At 49.4% G+C, this 20,711-nt stretch overlaps 1 protein-coding gene across 1 annotated transcript in view; it reads left to right on the forward strand.

Annotated features, from left to right (window-relative positions):
- Positions 1-3,070: 3,070 nt before the first annotated feature.
- The window catches only part of LOC309520396 (sodium/potassium-transporting ATPase subunit alpha-2), a 44,192-nt gene continuing 26,551 nt past the window's right edge, over positions 3,071-20,711 (forward strand). Inside the window, exons 1-5 of the mRNA XM_082202097.1 lie at positions 3,071-3,319; positions 11,969-12,073; positions 13,326-13,385; positions 14,516-14,719; positions 19,796-19,909. Of these exons, the coding sequence (XP_082058223.1) occupies positions 3,308-3,319; positions 11,969-12,073; positions 13,326-13,385; positions 14,516-14,719; positions 19,796-19,909 (495 nt within the window). The 5' untranslated portion in view covers positions 3,071-3,307. The remainder of the gene's footprint in view (positions 3,320-11,968; positions 12,074-13,325; positions 13,386-14,515; positions 14,720-19,795; positions 19,910-20,711) is intronic.

Raw genomic sequence — 20,711 nt, forward strand, 5'->3', positions numbered from 1 at the left:
TGCCATTGATAAGAGGAAGGATCTGTATCATCCCGGAGAGAGCTAATCGCTTCCCTCAACCTTTTGCAAGCTCCTTGTCCCCGGGGCCTCTGACTGATCGCTTGGTCCTTATCACCCAGGTAGTGTGATTCCCTCCTGACGCACACATCCAGCTCAGAGCCACAGGCCTTGGTTTTTGAACCTAATCAATTCCTTTTGGAGTCCTAGATTGCCGATCCATCTGAATTCTATTCCTGCCTTGAGGATTAGGCTATCTCTGTGTGAAGCTTTTAATGGCGCTTATCTTTCGCCACGGCCTTGTGGGGAAGAGGCCTTGACACGTTCGTGCCTCAAAAAGGGCTTCTCTGACAGCTTCACCAGAAGACACACCGGGCTCGACTCATAAGCCTTGCTGGGCTTTTCCTTGCACTGGCTGTGTGGGCACATAACACTAAAACCATGATTTGTTTTAACCAGGGGTTGTTTCACAGATGAGCATAGTGACCGTCGCATGGATAACTGTGGTAGAGTTGGAAGGGACCCACGGGGTCATTTAGTCCAACCCGCTGCAATGATGGCAGTGGCGATGTGGGCACTGGGTTGGGAAAGGCTGGACTAGAGAGGAGAACTCTGTGCACAACATGGGAGAGGAAGAGAAGCAGGAGACGTTTGTGTGTGTCGTTGGACGGATGTGACGATGTGCCGTACGACCAGCCAGGCATCGTAGCAGCCTTTCCCAACCCGGTGCCCACATCGCCACTGCCATCATTGCAGCGGGTAGGACTAGATGACCCCATGGGTCCCTTCCAACTCTACCACAGTGATCCATGCAACGTTCACTGAAAGAGAAAAAAAACCCCAGAAGAACTAAATAATATATATTTTTTTAAAAAAAACACACACACATACACTACTGTTTTTGGTTGTTGTTTTTAACCATTCAGATTAAATTCTTAGTGTGGGATTACTTGAATCCCTCGACTTCCACCAGCCTTTCTCCACCTGTGGGTCCCCAGATGTTGTTGAACTGCAACTCCCATCACCCCTGGCTAGCAAGGCCAGAGCTTGGGGATGATGGGAGTTGTAGTCCAACAACATCTGGGGACCCACGCGTTGAGAACCGCTACCCCTCCCTGGTTCCATTTTATTATTTTCATTTATGCACGTCCAAAAAATCTTAACTTCTGTTTTCTTCCATTTTTAAGTCATTGTCTGACGTGAGAGCAAGTTTTGACCATGCCAAGTGTTCAGCTGTTTGGGGCCTGAGTCGTGGAGGACTTTTAAACACAAAGGTGAGCACCTCGAATTGGACCTCGAAATGAACCAGCAACCAGTGCAGCCGTTTTAATAATTCCTGCATCTGAAAATGTGGAGAGTTCCTGCTAAGGGAATCCTGGGCAGGAGCAGCTGAGCTGAGGCTGCGTCTGTTCATCTGAAGCTTGCCCACAGCACCGCACAACAGCTGACCTGGCCGGCAAGCGGTCTTCGGCAGAAAAGCGCCAGGAGGTTTCCCTTTCTTGCTTTTCTTTTAGCGTGGGCTCTTTGACAAAACAGGGACGCGGGTGGCGCTGTGGATTAAACCACAGAGCCTAGGGCTTGCCAATCAGAAGGTCGGCGGTTCGAATCCCTGCGATGGAGTGAGCTCCCGTTGCTCAGTCCCTGCTCCTGCCAACCTAGCAGTTCAAGAGCAAGTGCAAGTAGATAAATAGGTACCGCTCCGGCGGGAAGGTAAACGGCGTTTCCGTGCACTGGTCTGGTTCGCCAGAAGCGGCTTAGTCATGAAGGCCACATGACCCAGAAGCTGTATGCCGGCTCCCTCGGCCAATAAAGCGAGATGAGCGCCGCAACCCCAGAGTCGGCCACGACTGGACCTAACGGTCAGGGGTCCCTTTACCTTTACCTTTGGCAAAACTGTCACACTCACTTTCTGAAGGCTTTGGGGAACAGCTGGGGATCCTTTTACTCTTTTGATCAAGATGCACTTGAATCACCACCTTCTGAGGTAATAGAATCAGAATTGCAGAGTTGGAAGGGACCTCCACAGGTCATCTATTCCAACCCCCTGCAATGCAGGAATCTCAGCTGAAGCCTCCAGGACAGATGGCCATCCGACCTCTGCTTAAAAACCTCCAAGGAAGGAGAGTCCACCACCATCTTGTGGGAGACTGTTCCACTGTCTAATAGCTCTTATCATCAGAAAGTTCTTCCTGATGTTTTAGTCGGAATCTCCTTCCTTGGAACTTGAAGCCATGGGTTCAGATTTGTGTTGGAAGATTTCCTGCCCTGCTTATATCCCAACTTTGCCATCCGAAGCAGCATCAAGATACAGTCTGTTGACGAACATCTCAGTTTTAGAACGCCAGAAGTAAATGCTTCGGTTTTCGAATGCGCCTCGCAAGTCAAACATGCCATGCAGCTCCGGCTAAGTGCAAGATCCTGTCAGCTATTGAGTGTTCGGTTTTCGAACTTTTCAGAACTCGAACGGTCTTCCGGAACACATCACGTTCGAAAAACCGAGGTACCACTGCACTCAGTCTCATTCACTTCACGTAACAAACTGACCTTTCTTTATTCCTCTTGCATGAGAACTTCTTGCGGGCATAAGGGCAAATGTGTGGTCATAACAAAGGGCACATTATAATGCCAGCGAAAGGTCCCCAACCTCTCGGGGTGTGTGTGTGTGTGTGTGTGCAGGACGACACTTGGCACGCTGGACATGCATGCGGGTTCAGACACACGCCTCACAACAGCAGCTGCGGAAAGGACAGGTGTGGCAGGGACCCAGAAAGTTGGCATGGGTCACCTGCCTTGGAGATACACCTCACAGCTCCCCAGCGCAAGGGGGAAAGAAATAGAGGGGCCCTTTTTGCACAGCTGTCCAGTTTCTCCTTGGCCAAGGGACTGGCAGGGGGTGCAGCTTGGCAAGTCTCCCCTGGCAGAGGCAACTGCTGGTGGGCAGAGAGCCCTCCCGCCTGAGGAAGGGAGGTGGGGTTTCTCTGCAAAAGGAGGCTGGGTCTATGGGGCAGGAGAGCTGGGGAAAGCAGGAGGGAAAAGAGGGAGGTTTCTGGGAGGAGGGGCTTCCCTCCCTCCCTCCCTCTCTCTCTTTCTCCCCTCTCAACTGGAGATCCAGTTTCAACAAGTGCCTCTGTCCAGAGAAGGAGCGGAGGAACCGAGCCGTCTATTTAAAGACAGGAAGGGCCCTCCCCTCTGAATGTATATCTCCTACATGTGCTCCCTATAGGCTACCCCCACCCCTTTTGTTGTTGTTGTCGTCTCCCCCTCCCCACCCCCTATTCTCCTGTCCCCTCCGTCTCCTGCACCAGCAAATATGGGGAAAGGGGTAAGTACCGCTGGGGCCCCCAAAGGCCATATCTGGGGGTGGGAGAGAGAGAAGTGGTCCTTCAGGGGTGCAAACAAGTATTGCAAAGGGAAAGTAATGGGGGGTCACCTACAGGGATCCCTGAGAAGGCCAGGGTGTGGGTTTTGTGGAGAGCAAGGAGGAAGGGTCCGCAGGCAGAGAAAAGGCGAGGGTTGGAGGAAGGAGATCGGAGCGTGTTTGCGCAGCTTTCTTTGGGAGACCAGAAGGTGCGTTTGTTCCCAAAGAACCGTTTCCATATCTCCCACCCCCCTTCGAAGGCAGATGAGCCCCACAGGCCGTGGCTGGGCTGGGCAGATTGCGGTCCTCTCTGGGCGTGGTCCGCTTTGGCAGATAGGGGAGTGCAGGATCGGGTCCACGGATTGCATTTAATAATTTTAGGTCTTGCGCTCACGTAGACTGGCCTTGGGCGTCTTGTCGCTTTGAGCGGAGGAGCGGGGCTGTAAATGTCAGGTGCTGAGATGCCCCGGAGTCCCGCGGGCTGCTTTCTGCTGCCCTCTGCCTGTCCTACTTTGAGGAGAGGGGTGTTGGGGCTCCTGCTTTGAGTTCGGAAAAGTTTTCTCTTGCCCCTGGCCAGGAGGTCTGTACTGTTGTTCTTGCACCTACAAAGTGTGGCCTTCGCTTTGAGCCTCTAGTGAGAACCTCGAGGCCGGTGGCGGCGGCGGCAGCTGGCAAAATCTGCCACCCCAGCTGTCAGAAAAAGTATTTCGCTGTCAGATTTTACAGGGTGGCAGAGAGAGGTGCAGGAGAACAAAGCGTGTTGTTAAATCCATGTCACAGGTTGTGCTAGTTTCTCACATTCGGTAGAAAGGCATATTTAACAGACAAGTATAATATTCTGTAAGACAAAAGCGTCTGTTGGGGTTTCTTCCTTTTAGACTGCTGGGAAAGGTGACTGCCAGCTTCCAGCTTCCACAGAACTGTTTGCAGAGTTTCTCTCCTCCCTGATGCAACGCTTGGTGCAATTTGGTAGTTGGGGAAAATGCTCCCTTCTCTGCACCCACAAAACAGATAAAAGAAAAGGCGCTCATCTGCCTTCTCTATGGATCGCTTTTTCCACAGTCATGGTTCTCACCCGCAAAGGAAAGAGAAAGGGGTATCGGCATTTGTTGACCCAGATGTTTGGGACACCGCTGAGGATTCGCCTTTTACCTGTGATCTAGCACAGCTGGAACTCCCGGGGTTCATTTTCAGATGTATAATTCAGTGCAGAACTCCCGGGGTTCCTATCAGTGCAAGTGACTATGATCCTGTGTTCTTTGTCGGAAAGGCAGATGGAGAAACATTGCTGCGTTGTCGCTCTCCGTCAGCTTCCAGGAGCGCTTGCTGTCATTCACTTTTAATCCTCTCCTAATTAAACAAGATCTTGTCCCCGTGCGAAAATCTGAATCCATGTCCAGTGCAAGCCAGAGGGTGGATTAGTTAGACTGGATCCCATTCAGCGTCTTCATTTAGAATTGAGCCGTGCAGGGTAGACCCCACAACCTTTCAAAACCACAAGCGGAGAAAGACAATAGTTTCTGTTTGGATTCTGAATTGTAGGTTTTCCGGCGCAACCTTAGGGTCTAGAAACTTGAAATGACACACCATCTCCTGGCACTTCATGAGAAGCCACCAGGGCAGAGAGGGGTGGCAGGAGGCTCCTGTCACTCACTAGGCACCAGCCCTCCCAGAATGGGGGCTGGAGCTCAGCGATTTTGGGGCCACTGCAAGGTTGTTGTTTTTTATGCAGTGGAGGCAGGAAAGATACAGAATGGATTGTAAGAGACAGAGGCTCTGGCTTTCTTCATTATTTTGAATAGTTCTTTTATGATACTTGCTTTTTCCTATGTGAAGTCTCATGAGGGAGAAAAAAATCAAAACAACCAAAGCAATATGAATGTGCCAGTCTTAATTGATGGTCAGATTTGGGTAATTAGAGCAGAGGGTGTTGCCTGAGAGAGATTAAAGCTTTATTGATCATACACACCATACTTGGCTGATTGGAGGTATTTCTCCAGTGCAATTGACCTCTTTTTTTTCTTGCTGCTGCACAGCTACATCTTGGACTGGCCACCTGGATAGTGAATAGTGAACAATTTGCATTTTATTCAGTTTATGTTTTTTTCTTTGTGTTAATTGTACTTCTTGACATGTATCTTTAATGAACCTCAGTAAAATAAATTTTTTTTTGGGGGGGAGGAAGAGACATAGGCTGATTTCTGCCCCCTGCATTCAGTGGAATGATACATTAACTTTGATTCCTGTGAAGGGTTGGGCTGGACCCCTTTTTGCACATCTAGGATTCTGTGATTGCCCCCTGTCCCATTCCCACGCACCCTTTTGCCACAAAGCAGGGTGCAGCCAGGGCCAGGCTGTGTGAGCAAACTGGACCCCTGTTGCCAGAGATTTCTCAGGGCTTGTTCCCCGATAACCCGCCTATTGAGGGTTTGCCCCTGCATTTCTTTGCACAAAGTTTGCACCAACAGCTCCGAGGCTTTGCCACAAGCAGGAGGTATATGATTCCTGTGAAATAAAGCAAAAGTCTGGATTGGGGTCAGAAAACAGGCAGCTGTTCATCAAGCAGCAGTTCTGATTTGCAGACCCTCTGAGTGTCCCTGTTTTCCAGGGGTGGTTCTGGATTTACAGAAGCTGTCCTGGTTTCTGATTTGATCCCAGAATGTCCCACTTTTCCTTAGGACATCCCTATTTCCGTTGCAGAAATGTTGGAGTTGTGGAAACCCCGAGCCAAGGAGATAAATAACAACACAACTTTTAGAAGACATCTGAAGGCAACCCTGTATAAGGAAGTTTTTAAACGTTGAAGTTTTTATGTATATTGGAAGCCACCCAGAGTGGCTGGGGCAACCCAATCAAATGGATGGGGTAATAGTAATAATAATAATAATAATAATAATAATAATAATAATAATAATAATAAACAATAATAATGGAATAGGATGCCCCTATTTTCATTGGTGAAATGTTGGAGTGTATACAATCTACTTTTAAAGCCATCCAAGTTGATGGTCATTGTCGCCTCCTGTGGCAGGGAGTTCCATAGTTTAACGATATGCTTCATGAAGAAGTTCTGCGACCCTGGAGGGCCAATGCCCATCCGTGTGGTCAGTACTGAGCTAGAGAGACCAAGTGTCCAGCTTGGATTAATCTGCTTCCTCCTTTCCCATGTTTGTGTTCCAAAACCAAGCCTCTTTCGGTCCCTGGCCTGAGAGGTTCTGTCGGTGGAGCCTTTCCAAAATCAAACGGTCTCGTCACACAGGCAGTGGGAGAGGGGTGCCCGACATCGTTGGACTGGGCCCAAACCCTCGCTGGGACCTTTTGGGATCGCAAGAACCAGGCCCAGGAGATACAGATGTTTATTCAGGAGCAGAAAATAAAAAGAGGACCTCATCGCAACGCTGACGGAAAAGTTCCCCCGTTGCCAAGAACAACTCTTGTTTGCCAGGGGTCGTGTTACAGAGAGACCTGGGAACCGGGTCCTGTGTGGCCATGGGCTGGGGGGAGACGGGGGAACCCCAATCCTCCCCGTGGGGTCCCCAGCTCCAGCACCTTTTGCACGGCTTGCCCCCTGGTTACCACGCTGACCTCTGTTCAAGGGAGGTGGGAATCGACTTCCTAATCACTTGACCCCTGATGCATTTTCCCTCGTTTAAAAATAGTTGAAAATGTGTATATATAGGACCTGGGGCTTTGGAATGACAAGGCCTGGCCTTGCAGCAGGAGGAATGGCCAGGGGCCTGGGCTGACCGCCGGCTTCTCCATGCAAAACGGGGGCGTTGTGAGCAGGTCCACACACCATGCGCTCAAAGCACATCCATTGAAATGTGCTGGGAAATGCGGTTTCGCCGGGCACAGAGCTGTCATTCCTGGCAACCTTTGCAAATGAAAGCAAAAGCCGGTGTGCAAATGTGGAGGACAGAACTTGCAAAAATGAGAAACCAGCAGCAGCATATTTGTCCACCCTGTAGTTCCGCAAACTGTTATGAAACTGCCGTGGCCTTTGGCTATTTCAATAAACTTATTGATGATGATGATGACGACGATATTTGTCCATTCCTATAGTTTTTACTGATCATAGGGCAGGTGCTGAAAGCACAGGCCTCCTGGGGCGTGGAAATGAGCAATGCCTGGCCTTTTCTCAGGGAGAAACAACCACTTTGCTTCGTCCACCACAACCCCCCAAAAGCTACCTAGATACCAGCTTTGCACTGCAGGGGGTTGCACCAAATGGGGGTTGGACCCAGCCCAGTTTTCCCTTAAAGCCATCTCTCATTCTGCACTGTGTCCCCAGCGACTGATATTCAGAAGCATGAATTCCCCCAGTCCTCTTTTAAAGCCATCCAGCTTGGTGGCCATAGCTGCCTCATGTGGCAAGGAGTTCCACAGTTCAACTCTGCCCCCGCATGAAGAAGCCCTTGCTTTTCTCTGCCCTGGATTTTCCAACGTACATCTTCACGGGCTTCTCCATCGTTCTATAAACTTCTACCATCTCACCTCTCCCTGGCTGTTTCCCCTGAAGCAGAAATCCCCAAAGCCACAGCCCTTCCTCGCTCCATCATTCCCTGCATTGTTTTGTGCCATTTGATCCGCCGCGCAGTTGTCCCTCCTCACCTCAGCCGAGGGAAGGACTTCGCTCAGGGAGTTCCTGCCTGGCCCAATTCTTTCTCTCCCTCCTTTTGGGCCAGGATGGGGAAAACACCCTTTCTCCCTGTCTCCGGGGGCCCAGAGGAGAGGCGTGCCAAGCCCAGAGCCCGGCGGAGGAGAGAGAAGATGTCTCCCTGGGCACTGAATGCCCAAGCAGGCGGAACAGAGGGGTCTTTCTGCCTCCTTGAAAAGCCCCGGAGGCCTGAATAGGCAAGACTTGGAACAGGAGTGGTTTCGCTCTCTCCCGGCCTTTTCTCTCGCTCTCCGGGGTCCCTGGCTGCGCCAAGACATGCCCCGAGTGCTAATGACGTTGCTCTCCTCTTTCAGTGTTGTGGAATGGTGTGGCTGGCATCCCGTCCCCTTTCCCGGTCAGGCCCCAGCAGTGAGTGATGGTGGCGCAGGGCAGGAAGAGAGGTCCGAGAGTCAGGGTGGCATAACGGTTAGAGCGTCAAACTGCAAGGACCTGGGTTCAAATTACCACTTGGTCATGAAGCTCCCTGGGTGGCCTTTGGCCAGTAACGGCCTCTCAGCCTAGCATCCCTCACAGGGCTGTTGTTGTGGGGATTATATGAGGACTTGGACCAGGGTGAGACCAGAATTCGAATCCCCACTCAGCCACGCATCTCACGGGATATGACAATATTTTGCAGGGTGCTCCTCCAGCCCAAAGGCAGGAAAAAAATGCATGTATTTGGGTAAAGCATGCCCCAAAATCCACTCATTATTGAAAATAACATATGAAAAGCTATTCTGGAAAATTGCTTTGCAAAAATGCGTATGTTAGGCAAAATTGCAAACAGGCATGTGCAATCTAGGAGAAATTTGCCTTAAGTGTTGATGGATTTTCATGAGGACTCTTAAAAAAGGTAAGGGTGGGGGAGAATTGCATTTTGATGCAGAAACGTAAACAGCTGAAGACAGAAAAGTGAGAAACTGAGAAACCCAAACCTGCAGATTTGCCTGTTCCTATTTCTACTGATGCTGGAAGCACAGATCCTTTGGGCTTGGCGAAATGAGCGGTGCCTGGTCTCCTTTCTGGGAGAAATCGGGAGCTCTGCTTCCACCTCCCACGAACTTATTCTATACAAGTGGACAACCAGCTGTGTTGGCCACCTTCCTGGGACGTCCAAATCTCAAGAGTTTTGCTGAGGTGGGGAGAGAAACATTTGGCTCCTGCACTTCCTGCGGCCCCTCAGTCCGGAAATGCCGTGACAATAATAGCTTCCCCTGGCACTCTGTCCAGAACTGGCTAAATAGGATCAGTAGCTCAGTGATGGTGGTGATGGAGGAGGAGGAGGAAGGCATCAAAGCTTTTGCAGCAGGCCATTCAAGGCAGGGTCCTGCCTGGGATGTTTGGCAAAGGCTGCTTTGCCGTGAGGCCACTGCTCAATGCACACTCAGGGCTCTAGAAGGAAGGTCCTTGCCTGCTGTTCTGCTGAAAATGAGACTCATGGAGTTGGAAGGGACCCCCGCGGTCGTCTCTTCTAACTCCCTGAAATGCCGGGATCACAAATGAGTCTTCATTCAGGGCCTGTATATCTCAGCAGCTGCTGTAAATGTCCCAGATTTGTTCACAATGCTTTTATTTATTTCATAAAATCTATCCACCACTTGCTTGTTTAAAAATATCCCCAAAAGGCTAACAAAAGAAGAAAAGAAAACAATTACGTTATCAACAAGGTGATAATTCAAGACTTCAAAACATTACAACAATGTTTGTCTTGCCAGAGTGGTGCATGCTCTAGTTATCTCCCGCTTGGACTGCTGCAATGCGCTCTATGTGGGGCTACCTTGGAAGGTGACTCGGAAACGACAACTAATCCAAAATGCGGCAGCTAGACTGGTAACTGGGAGCGGCCGCCGAGACCACATAACACCGGTCTTGAAAGACCTACATTGGCTCCCAGTACATTTCCGAGCACAATTCAAAGTGTTGGTGCTGACCTTGAAAGCCCTAAACAGCCTCGGTCCAGTATATCTGAAGGAGCGTCTCGACCCCCACTGAGGTCCAGATCCGAAAGCCTTCTGGCAGTTTCCTCCCTGCGAGAAGTGAGGTTACAGGGAACCAGGCAGAGGGTCTTCTTGGTGGTGGCACCTGCCCTGTGGAACGCCCTCCCACCAGATGTCAAGGGGATAAACAACTACATGACATTTAGAAGACATCTGAAGGCTTCAGGGAAGTTTTTAATGAATGATGTTTTAATGTATTTTTTATCTTTTGTTGGAAGCCGCCCAGAGTGGCTGGGGAAACCCAGCCAGATGGGCGGGGTACAAATAATAAATTATTATTATTATTAAAATAGACGAAAAAACAGATTGAAACTTGCACCAGCTCTCAAACAAGGCTTGTCTAAACAAGAGTGTTTTGAGCCGAAAAGAGTATGACGAAGGCGCCTGCTTGATGTCAAGAGGCGGGGAGTTCCAAAGTTGAGCTGCTGCCACACTAAGCAATCGAGTTCTTACAAATTCAGAACGGGGATGCTGTGGCCCCAGGGGCAGTGCCAGTTCCGCCCATTGAAGCAGTCATGGAGGGGGTAATAATGGCACAAGCTTATGCATGTCTACTCAGAAGTAAGCCCTACTATGTCCAGTCATGGCGCTTCCTCCCAGGTCAAGCCTGTATATAAAAGGGACGCGGGTGGCGCTGTGGGTTAAACCACAGAGCCTAGGACTTGCTGATCAGAAGGTTGGTGGTTCGAATCCCCGCGACAGGGTGAGCTCCCGTTGCTCGGTCCCTGCTCCTGCCAACCTAGCAGTTCAAAAGTGCAAGTAGATCAATAGGTACCGCTCCGGCGGGAAGGTAAACGGCATTTCCATGCGCTGCTCTGGTTCGCCAGAAGCGGCTTAGTCATGCTGGCCACATGACCTGGAAGCTGTACACCGGCTCCCTCAGCCAGTAAAGCGAGGTGAGCGCCGCAACCCCAGAGTCGGCCATGACTGGACCTAATGGTCAGGGGTCCCTTTACCTTTACCTTTAAAGCCTGTATATAGGGCCACAGCGTAATGGTCTCTGAAACAGCCACAGATTACACACTCCCCAATCAGGTGATCTCGCAGGGAAACCGGTCCTTGTATACTAACAGGAGACCTTAACTTGGGGTATATGGCATGTTAGGGGAAGGGTAGCCCTTCATGCTCCTTCTGGGGTAGTTTGTCCACCTTTGCCCCCCCCCCCCCCCCGCACACAGCTCTCAATTGAAGCTCAGAGAAACTGTCAGCATGCAAGAGCAGCCACAGCCTGGGAACGGCTTCAACTGGCTGGCTAAACCAGGTGAGGGCAGCCGATGGGTCTCTAACCTTCTGTGATTTAGGGGCTTCCCCTGCAGGAGAAGACAGGCTCTAGCCCAGGGGTCAGCAAACTTTTTCAGCAGGGGGCCGGTCCACTGGCCGGACTATCTTTTGGAAAGAAAAAATGAATGAATTCCTATGCCCAGAGATGCGTTTTAAATAAAAGCACACATTCTACTCATGTAAAAACATGCTGATTCCTGGACTGTGGCCTTAGTTTGCCTACCCATGCTCTAGCGCATTGAGTGGACAAGACCAAGAGGGTGTCCAATGGTCAAGAAGGTGGCTTCTGCGTGTGCTGTAGAGGGAAGTGATGGACAGACAGGCCCCACCCCCCTGGAAAGGGAACCCCTCTAGGGGAAGGAAGACTCTGAGTGTAAACCCACCAGGTATCCCCAGATCTCCCAGCTTTGCAAGCAGCTTGGATGTTTTCTGGTGGAAATGACGAGAAGTTTGGGGTTTTAGCAACCGGTTTTTTGTTCCTGGGAATGCAATGCTACAGAAGCAGCAAACTCATGTGGGATTTCACACACACCCCATACATTTATTTATTTATTGTACATTGAGGGTCACGAAACCGACAGATTCGCCCGTCCTTGGCTGGGAGCGCTCTGGGTCTCCCTGGTGGTGCCTCTTCCCTCTTGCCCATTGGGGCTGCTAATGCCATCTTTGCCCCCTCAGGCGGGACGAGAGTCTGCCCCGCCGGGGGCGACGGCTGAGAATGGAGGAGGGAAGAAGAAGCAGAAGGAGAAAGAGCTGGATGAGTTGAAGAAGGAAGTGAATTTGGTAAGTCCAAGCGCTGGCCGGAGTGGCTGTTTGGGGGAGCGCTGGGGGTCAAAGCTTGGTCAGTGGCCCCTCCAGTCCAGACTCCCCACAGTGCCAAGTGCCCCTAAGGAACTAGGGGTCCAGATAGACTGCCCCTGGAGCTGGAGGCTCCATAAGAACAGAAGAAGAAGAACATGATGGATCAGGCCAAAGGGGGGGGGAGTCATCTAGTCCAGCCTCCTCTTCTCACAATGGCCAACCAATGGGAAGCCTCCAAGCAGGACCTGAGTGCGAAAGCAGCACTCGCCACAGGTGTTTTTCTGACAGTGGAGGGAGAAGATAGCCATTGTGGTTGGTGGCCTTATTATCCTCCGCGATAAGGCTCCGTGCTCAGGGATCTGTCAGGGCCCACAGCAGTAGGCGGGAGAGAAATGAAGTTTCACTTGTATTTTAACGAGGAATGACCTTATTTGCACTTCTCAACCAATATGCGAACCAAAACACAACTGTCTTTCAAAATTCGCACTTATCCGAATTTTGCAATGCACTCTCCTACAAAACGAACCAGTGTGCAAAAATTCATATATTGGGGGGAAGCATGCTGGGGTGGGGAATAAATATATATATACTAGTGAAAACAGCAGACATTAAATTTGGGGAAAATGGCTTGCCAAAATATGCACCTTAAAATTGCATAACACAAAAATACTGCACATGAAAGAGAAATTTGTACTAAAATGCTAAGGATTTAAAAAAACCTCTCTCTCAAAACTGCTGCAGAACTGAAATCAATATTGCAAAAATAATAATAATAAAGAACAGGGGTTTTTTCCTCCAGCTAAGTCCTGCTCAGTATAGACTCAGTATATGAAATGGATGAAAGCAAGTTAGTCATGCCTGCTAACTTCAGTAGGTCTACTTCGAGTAGGAATAGCACCGCAAACAACTCTGAGAGAACTAAGATTGACCCCCGCAAGCCAGAAGAAGCCTCCCCTGTCCCTGCTGTGATGAGGGGGCAAAGTGGTGGGGGGTGGGGGGTCATGGAGGGGGGTCTGCCCAGGGACTCCGTCTCTCTCTCTGTGTCCGTCTCCTTCTCACAAGAGCAGCCAGGAGGAGAAAGATGCTTTGTGCGCTGACAGCAAGAAGGAATGTCTCTCCTCGGTTTCCCGGATCCTGTTCCTTTTCCAAGGACGTTCAGCTCTTCTGCCCCCCGTGACTAACAGCCTTTCACTGCCCCCCCTTGTCCTGTCCTTCTTCTCTCTCTCCTTGCCAGGATGACCACAAGCTGTCGCTGGACGAAATCAGCAGGAAGTACCAAGTGGATCTGTCCCGGGTGAGTCCATTGGGGACATTTGCTTCTCCTCTTTGCCTTGTACCCTCTTTTTGTGACTCTTGTGTTTCTGCATGGGGAGGGGTATCAAGGCATCCTGGCTTTCATTTATCCCATGGGGGGTGTTATATGCCGGCCTTCTGACTGGGGCTGATTTCGCACCCATGTCCGGTGGCTCAATATGCCCAAGAACTTAGGGATCAAGGTAGACTGGCCCTGGAGCTGGAGGCTCCATAAGGACATAAGAAAAGCCCAGTTCCGGTCAAAGGGGGGGGGGCTCCACCTAGTCCAGCGTCCTGCACCCTCCTCTTCTGCAATTTCCAGCAACTAATATTCATAAGCATTGCTGGCCACCATTTTGGCTACTAGCCTAAGATTACCAGATTTTTTTCAATGAATCTGGGGACACTTTTCAACTTCTTTTTTTAAATACACATAAATTTTTCTTAGTTTTTCAACATATCATTTTCAACAGTAATTAAACATACTTTCATATCTTATGCCATCTTTTTTTTTTTACTTCCACCAATCACATCTGAAAATTTTCCAATCTATTCACTAAATATACATTTCTTACTTCCACAGTTACGTTTAACTCATAACTAATATCTCTCTTCTTTCTCTACTTTGCAATGCTTTGTAAATTTCTCCTTACAAAGCTTCTTGTAGTCCTAATGGGACACTTTTCAACTTCAATAGGAATGATAGGATTTTGTATGGGGATTGATTTGTAAATCCGGGGACTGTCCCCAGGAAACGGGGACGTCTGGTAACCTTAGTCTCCTCTGTGAAGTCTTATCCTCCGTAAAACACATGAATGCCCTAAAGAATCCTGGGAAATATACAGTAGTTTGCCCTCTCACAGAACTACAATTCCCAGGATTCTGGGGTGAGGGGAACAATTTGCTTTAAGTGTTTATGCAGTCGATGCCTCTCGCTTGCTTGTCGAATGGAGACATTTTGTGTGTTTGGAGAAACCTCTGGATTTTGCATGGTTGGAAAGTCAACAGCTGCAGCCGTTGGCCCCCAAGAAGTTGCCTACAAGGGAATGTGGCCCTTGGCCTCCCCCTGATTCCACCACACAGGTTAATATGCCCTCTCTTTTTTCCTTTCTTTGTCTCCTTCCATGCCAGGGCCTGACCAACACGCGGGCAGCAGAGATCCTGGCCAAGGATGGACCCAACGCCTTGACCCCTCCTCCAACCACACCAGAGTGGGTCAAGTTCTGCCGCCAGCTCTTCGGGGGTTTTTCCATCCTGCTGTGGATCGGGGCCATTCTCTGCTTCCTGGCCTACAGCATCCAAGCGGCAATGGAGGATGAGCCGGCCAACGACAACGTAAGTCTTGTGGCCCCAAGACAGGCACCCCCAAACTCAGCCCTCCAGCTGTTTTGGGAACAGGGATGATGGGAATTGTAGTCCCAAAACAGCAGGAGTGCCAGCAGGTTTGGGGATGCCTGCCCCAAGAGGATAGGATCCCAACCCGGGCTGGCAGCAGCTCTCCAGGGTTTCAGAGAAGGGACATTGCCAGCCCTACTTAGGAAAGAGGATTCTAGTCCTCATGGTTCTGAGTAAAAGGTTGAAATAGGAATGTAGGAAGCTGCCTTAGATTGCATCAGATAATTGGTCCATATAGACTAGTTCTGCCTACACTGACTGGCAGCAGCTCTCTGGGGTTTCAGGCAGGCGATGTTCACAGCAGCACCAGGATAATTATTAATTTATTTTACAAATCTTACACACCACTTGGTTTAAGAACAAAACAAAACTCAAAGCAGTTTTTTTAAAAAAATAAAACAGTAAAATTAGCAGTAAATAACAGGTAAAAGCAATTATTTAAAACATGCAAAAAACATTAAGATCAACAATAAGCTAAAAAAAACCAGGTTAAAGCACATGTCAGCATCCCTACATATCTAGGCAGGCTTGCCTAAACGAGAATGTTTTTAGCAGAAGCAGTACAGGGAAGGCGCATGGATGGTGTCAAGAGGCAGGAAGTTCCTGGGTGCTGCCACACTAAAAGAGTGAGTTCTTAAGAATGCAGAGCCAGTGCTAGTAGTGCAGATCAAAGCAGTTGCATGAGCCCAGATGAGCTAAGGCAATATTGCAAACTGGTCCCAAATTGTTAAGGGCTTTGCATCCTATTCGTAACACCTCAAATTTTGCCCGGTATCACACATGTATCACTCAGGTCAGGATAAGGGCAGAGGAGGCCCCCCTCACGGGTCAGACCCCCATAGGACTGGGGTAGCCAGTGGGGTGCCCTCCGGAAGGGGCTGGACTCCAACAACCCCACGAGTCAACGGGGCCGTTGCCCAGGGAGGGGGAGGACGGAGTCAGGAGGCGGCTGTCCAACAAGCTGCCTGAAATTGCAAGAAAAGCGTTGGGTGGGGCTTAGGAGGCGACTAACCTGTGGCCTCCCAGGTGTCGCTTGACTCCAGCTCCCATCCCCATCCCTGACCCCCTGGCCATGTGGGCTGGGGCTGGGGACCACCCCTGACTTCGAGGGACTCCACCTCTGGTTTTTAAGCAGAGCTCAGAGGGCCATCTGTCAGGGATTCTTTAGTTGTGATTCCTGCATATTTGGGGTTGGGCTGGATGACCTCTGAGGTCCCCTCCAACTCTACAATTCTATGATCATGCAGCTTAGACATTGAGATGTCTGGGATGGGACCCACAAGCTTAACATGAGTCCACAGGGTGATGCAGCAGCAGAAAAAGCTAACACTATTCTAGGCTGCATCCACAGAAGTCTAGTGTCCAGATTGTGTTACATTTATTGTTGTTAGCTGCTCTGAGCCCGGGATATAATTTATTATTATTATTATTATTATTATTATTATTATTATTATTATCATTATCAAGGGAAGTAATAGGTAAAGGTAAAGGGACCCCTGACTATTAGGTCCAGTCGTGGCCAACTCTGGGGTTGCGGCGCTCATCTCGCTTTACAGGCCGAGGGAGCCGGCGTACAGCTTTCGGGTCATGTGGCCAGCATGACTAAGCCGCTTCTGGCGAACCAGAGCAGCGCACGGAAACGCCGTTTACCTTCCCGCCAGAGCAGTACCTATTGATCTACTTGCACTTTGAGGTGCTTTTGAACTGCTAGGTTGGCAGGAGCAGGGACTGAGCAACGGGAGCTCACCCTGTTGCAGGGATTCGAACCGCCGACCTTCCGATTGGCAAGTCCAAGGCTCTGTGGTTTAAACCACAGCGCCACCCGTGTCCCAAGAGAAGTAATAGTGCCACTCTATTCTGCCTTGGTCAGACAAACACCTGGAATACTGTGTCCAGTTCTGGGCAGCACAATTTAAGAAGGATGTTGACAAGCTGGAAGGTGTGAGGAAGGGAGAGCAAGGCTGGAAAATAAGCCTTATGAGGAACGGTTGAAGGAGCTGGGCATGTTTAGCCTGGAAAAGAGGAGACAGGAGAAAGGAGAGCTTTGGGCCCCTTCCAACTCTCAGATTCCTGACCCTCCATGCACAGAGCAGCTGCTCAGTCACCAAGCTTTGGCATTTCGCTCTGTGTGGACAGCAGGCCTCAGAAACAGACAAAGGCTGCGTTCGCTTGAGAATATCCCTCCTGCCTTCTCAGCCAGGCAGAAGAGCGAGGGGCAAGGGGTTTTGATGCAAGCAGCGCCATGCGCCCAAAAGGTCTTGGTCTCCGTCCAGCACCTTGGGGTGGGGTTATCCCAGGACGGCTGGTCACTCCCTGGGTCATTCCAGAAGCCCCAGGCCTCCTGCCACGGAGCAGCGGGGAGGGTTCATCCTGTCCCCAGGGCGGTATTTGCAGCCCTGCGTGCCTGGCCCTGTGTAGGGTTACACTGCAAGACTTCCTGAACAGAAGGGGGGCCCAGGCAGGAGCCTCCAAAACAGAAGGCAGAGGATTTCACGCTGGGCAAGAACAACCGTGCTGCTGGGCCCCTCACTTCTTGTAGTTGTTGTTTAGTCCTTTAGTCGTGTCCGACTCTCCGTGACCCCCTGGACCAGAGCACGCCAGGCCCTCCTGTCTTCCACTATCTCCCTCATGCTGGTAGCTTCAAGAACACTGTCCCACCATCTCGTCTTCTGTCGTCCCCTTCTCCTTGCGCCCTCCATCCTTCCCAACATCAGGGTCTTTTCCAGGGAGTCTTCTCTTCTCATGAGGTGGCCAAAGTCTTGGAGCCTCAGCTTCAGGATCTGTCCTTCCAGTGAGGACTCAGGGCTAATTTCCTTCGGAATGGAGAGGTTGGATCTTCTTGCAGTCCATGGGACTCTCAAGAGTCTCCTCCAGCACCAGAATTTACAAGCATCCATTCTTCGGCGATCAGCCTTCTTGATGGTCCAGCTCTCACTTCCATACATCACTACTGGGAAAACCATAACTTTAACTATACGGACCTTTGTTGGCAAGGTGATGTCTCTGCTTTTTAAGATGCTGTCTAGGTTTGTCATTGCTTTTCTCCCAAGAAGCAGACGTCTTTTAATTTCGTGGCTGCTGCCACCCTCTGCAGTGATCATGGAGCCCAAGAAAGTAAAATCTCTCACTGCCTCCATTTCTTCCCCTTCTATTTGCCAGCAGGTGATGGGCCCAGTGGCCATGATCTTCGTTTTTTTGATGTTGAGCTTCAGACCATATTTTGCGCTCTCCTCTTTCACCCTCATTAAAAGGTTCTTTAATTCCTCCTCACTTTCTGCCATCAAGGTTGTGTCATCTGCATATCTGAGGTTGTTGATATTTCTTCCGGCGATCTTAATTCCGGCTAGGGATTCATCCAGCCCTGCCTTTCGAAAGGATGAATTCTGCATATAAGTTAAATAAGCAGCGAGACAATATACAGCCTTGTCGTACTCCTTCCCCACACTTCTTAAATGGGACTAAATAATGCCCCGACCCTGAGTGGGACCTATTCACCCATTTCTACTGGGAGTCTTGGGTTTCTCCCACATCTCTTTCACTCTCTCTCCCCCTCCTGCCCAGAAAACAGACTCCAAAATAGCCTTTAAAAATTAAGGTGGGTCTCCCAGTAATGTGAGAAGGTCCCAGACCCGGCCAGAACATGGGGAATGAACCCTGAACTCGCCAGCAAACTCAGTTGCGATTTATTGATGATATGAACATCAATGGGCCTTGCTATGAAATGGGAGTTGGGGGGCTGGCTGAGCGGTGGGTGTGCCCGCCTTTTCCCCCTTACAGAGAAGAAAGGGAAGCCGTCCATGTGCAGAGTGCCACTTTGCCACATGGTTCCCTTCCCCAAGGGGGGCAACGCTGCCCCTTTCCCGTGGAAAAACAAAAGAATGTTATTTATCATCATCATCATCCCACCTGTCTCCCAGGCTCAAGGCGGCTTGCACAAATTAAAGCAACACAGAGAAAATACTGTGCCGTCAATGAGATATAAGCATGAACAAGAATAGCAAAAGGGAGGAAATAACAGGAATGGCAACAGGAGGGACATTCGCGTTCCTTTAATTTGGTGGCGTAATCTGAGGAGATACCTCTTGGTAGAAATGCTAAGAGGTCACTATGTCCTGCGCTGGGAGCACCAGAGAGTCCCAGAAATTCATTCTGTTTGTATAAATTGTAAAGTCCCACCACACACAGGATAAAAACGTTATTGATCTTCCATGCCTTTGGAAACCGGTTCCAGACATTTTGATAGCACAGAGATACCTGCAGACCCTGAAAAGTCTTCCGTTTTGCATTTTCAAAGTCATATTTTATTGTTAGGCAAGTTGCCCTAGAAACCTGGCTGCAAGGGGGCCATGTAAACCTTAAATTAATAGATGAAGAAGCAGAAGAGGACCCTCGCCGTCCACCTTGGGCTGACTCTGGCCGTTGGCCCAGCTAGCTTCGTATTTTCTACACCCTCCGGCTGCAGCTGGTTTCTAACTTTCCCTCAGGAATTATTATTATTATTATTATTATTATTATTATTATACACCCTTTTCCCAGACTGGGACTCAAGGCTTATGCAAATTAAAGCAGGTTTATACAAAAAGCTAAAAGCATTTTCAGAGCCACACATTTGTGCATGGGGAGCTCTTATCGCCAGCTTATTTCCTTTGAGAAAAATCCCCTTTTAAAAAGGAATAAAGGAAGGAAAAGGCTTCCTTCTTCCCTTCCTTCTGACAAGAAATTCCCTCAGCGGCTTAAGAGAGATTCCCCTCAAAAGCCATTTTGGGGTCCACTCTGTGGTAGATGGAAAAATACAGATAAAAGGGGCTTATTCCCTGAGGAATTCATTTATTTTATTCATTTCACGAAATTTATATATCTCTTGACTATATATATATTTCACCTCAGTCACTTCCCATCCGTGAGAGAGAGAGAATCATGGAATTGTAAAGTTGGAAGGGACCCCAAGGACCATCTAGTCTGTCTGTCATTTTGAGATTTTAGATTTCCACTGATATTTTCTTCCTTCCTTCCCAGCTTTACTTGGGGGTGGTGCTGGCGGCCGTCGTCATCGTCACCGGCTGCTTCTCCTACTACCAGGAGGCCAAGAGCTCCAAAATCATGGACTCTTTCAAGAACATGGTGCCCCAGGTAAGAAGGCCCCGCCACGCGTCCCATGCGCTTATTTTCATAGAACGGTGGAGCTGGATGGGACCCCCAAGGATCATCCAGTCCACCCTCCTGAAATGCTCTTAAAAAAGAATTCTCCTCCCCCCACAACGTGGGACCAGGACTGCAGAGGACCCCCTTCTCGATTCGCACACTTAAGCAGCTTGATAGCAAATATCCCCTCCATCCCCTCCTTCGCCCTCCAGCTGCCAAATTTCTTTTCATGCCTCCCTTTTTTCATGTCTAGATATTGTATGTTGATATTTTCAGCGCAAGGATGGCTTTGAAAATGGGTTGGAGACTAGAATAGGAGGAGATCAATGGCTGCTAACATACAACGGGCATTCTCCACTGCCCTCTTGTGGCTGAGACAAGTTTTACGTATTTACTTTTAATAATGTGTTTGTTTTTTAATTAAAATATTGAAGCAGTTTGCACACACACACACACACACACAGAGAGAGAGAGAGAGAGAGAGAGAGAGAGAGAGAGAGAGAATATGATTTCCTATTGAAAGACCAGACAAACGCTAGAACATTAGCCGTGGCGAAGTTTTTATCAGCGGTTGCAAGAACCAATGATCCCTATCTTTAAGTCTGAACAAAATGCTTGTTTAACCTGGAGGTAGGCTGTCTGAATTATGCATTGCTTTGCAATGATTTGTTCGGTCTCTGGACCATAATAAAGATTGATTGATTGATTGATTGATTGATTGATTGATTGATTTTAGGGCAAGTAAATCCCTCTGGTGGTCAAGGCTGCCTCTTTTGTGCCAGCTTCAGTT

The sequence above is a fragment of the Podarcis vaucheri genome, assembly GCF_965113315.1.
Source record: "Podarcis vaucheri genome assembly, chromosome: 16".
In the NCBI taxonomy this organism is placed as follows: domain Eukaryota; kingdom Metazoa; phylum Chordata; class Lepidosauria; order Squamata; family Lacertidae; genus Podarcis; species Podarcis vaucheri.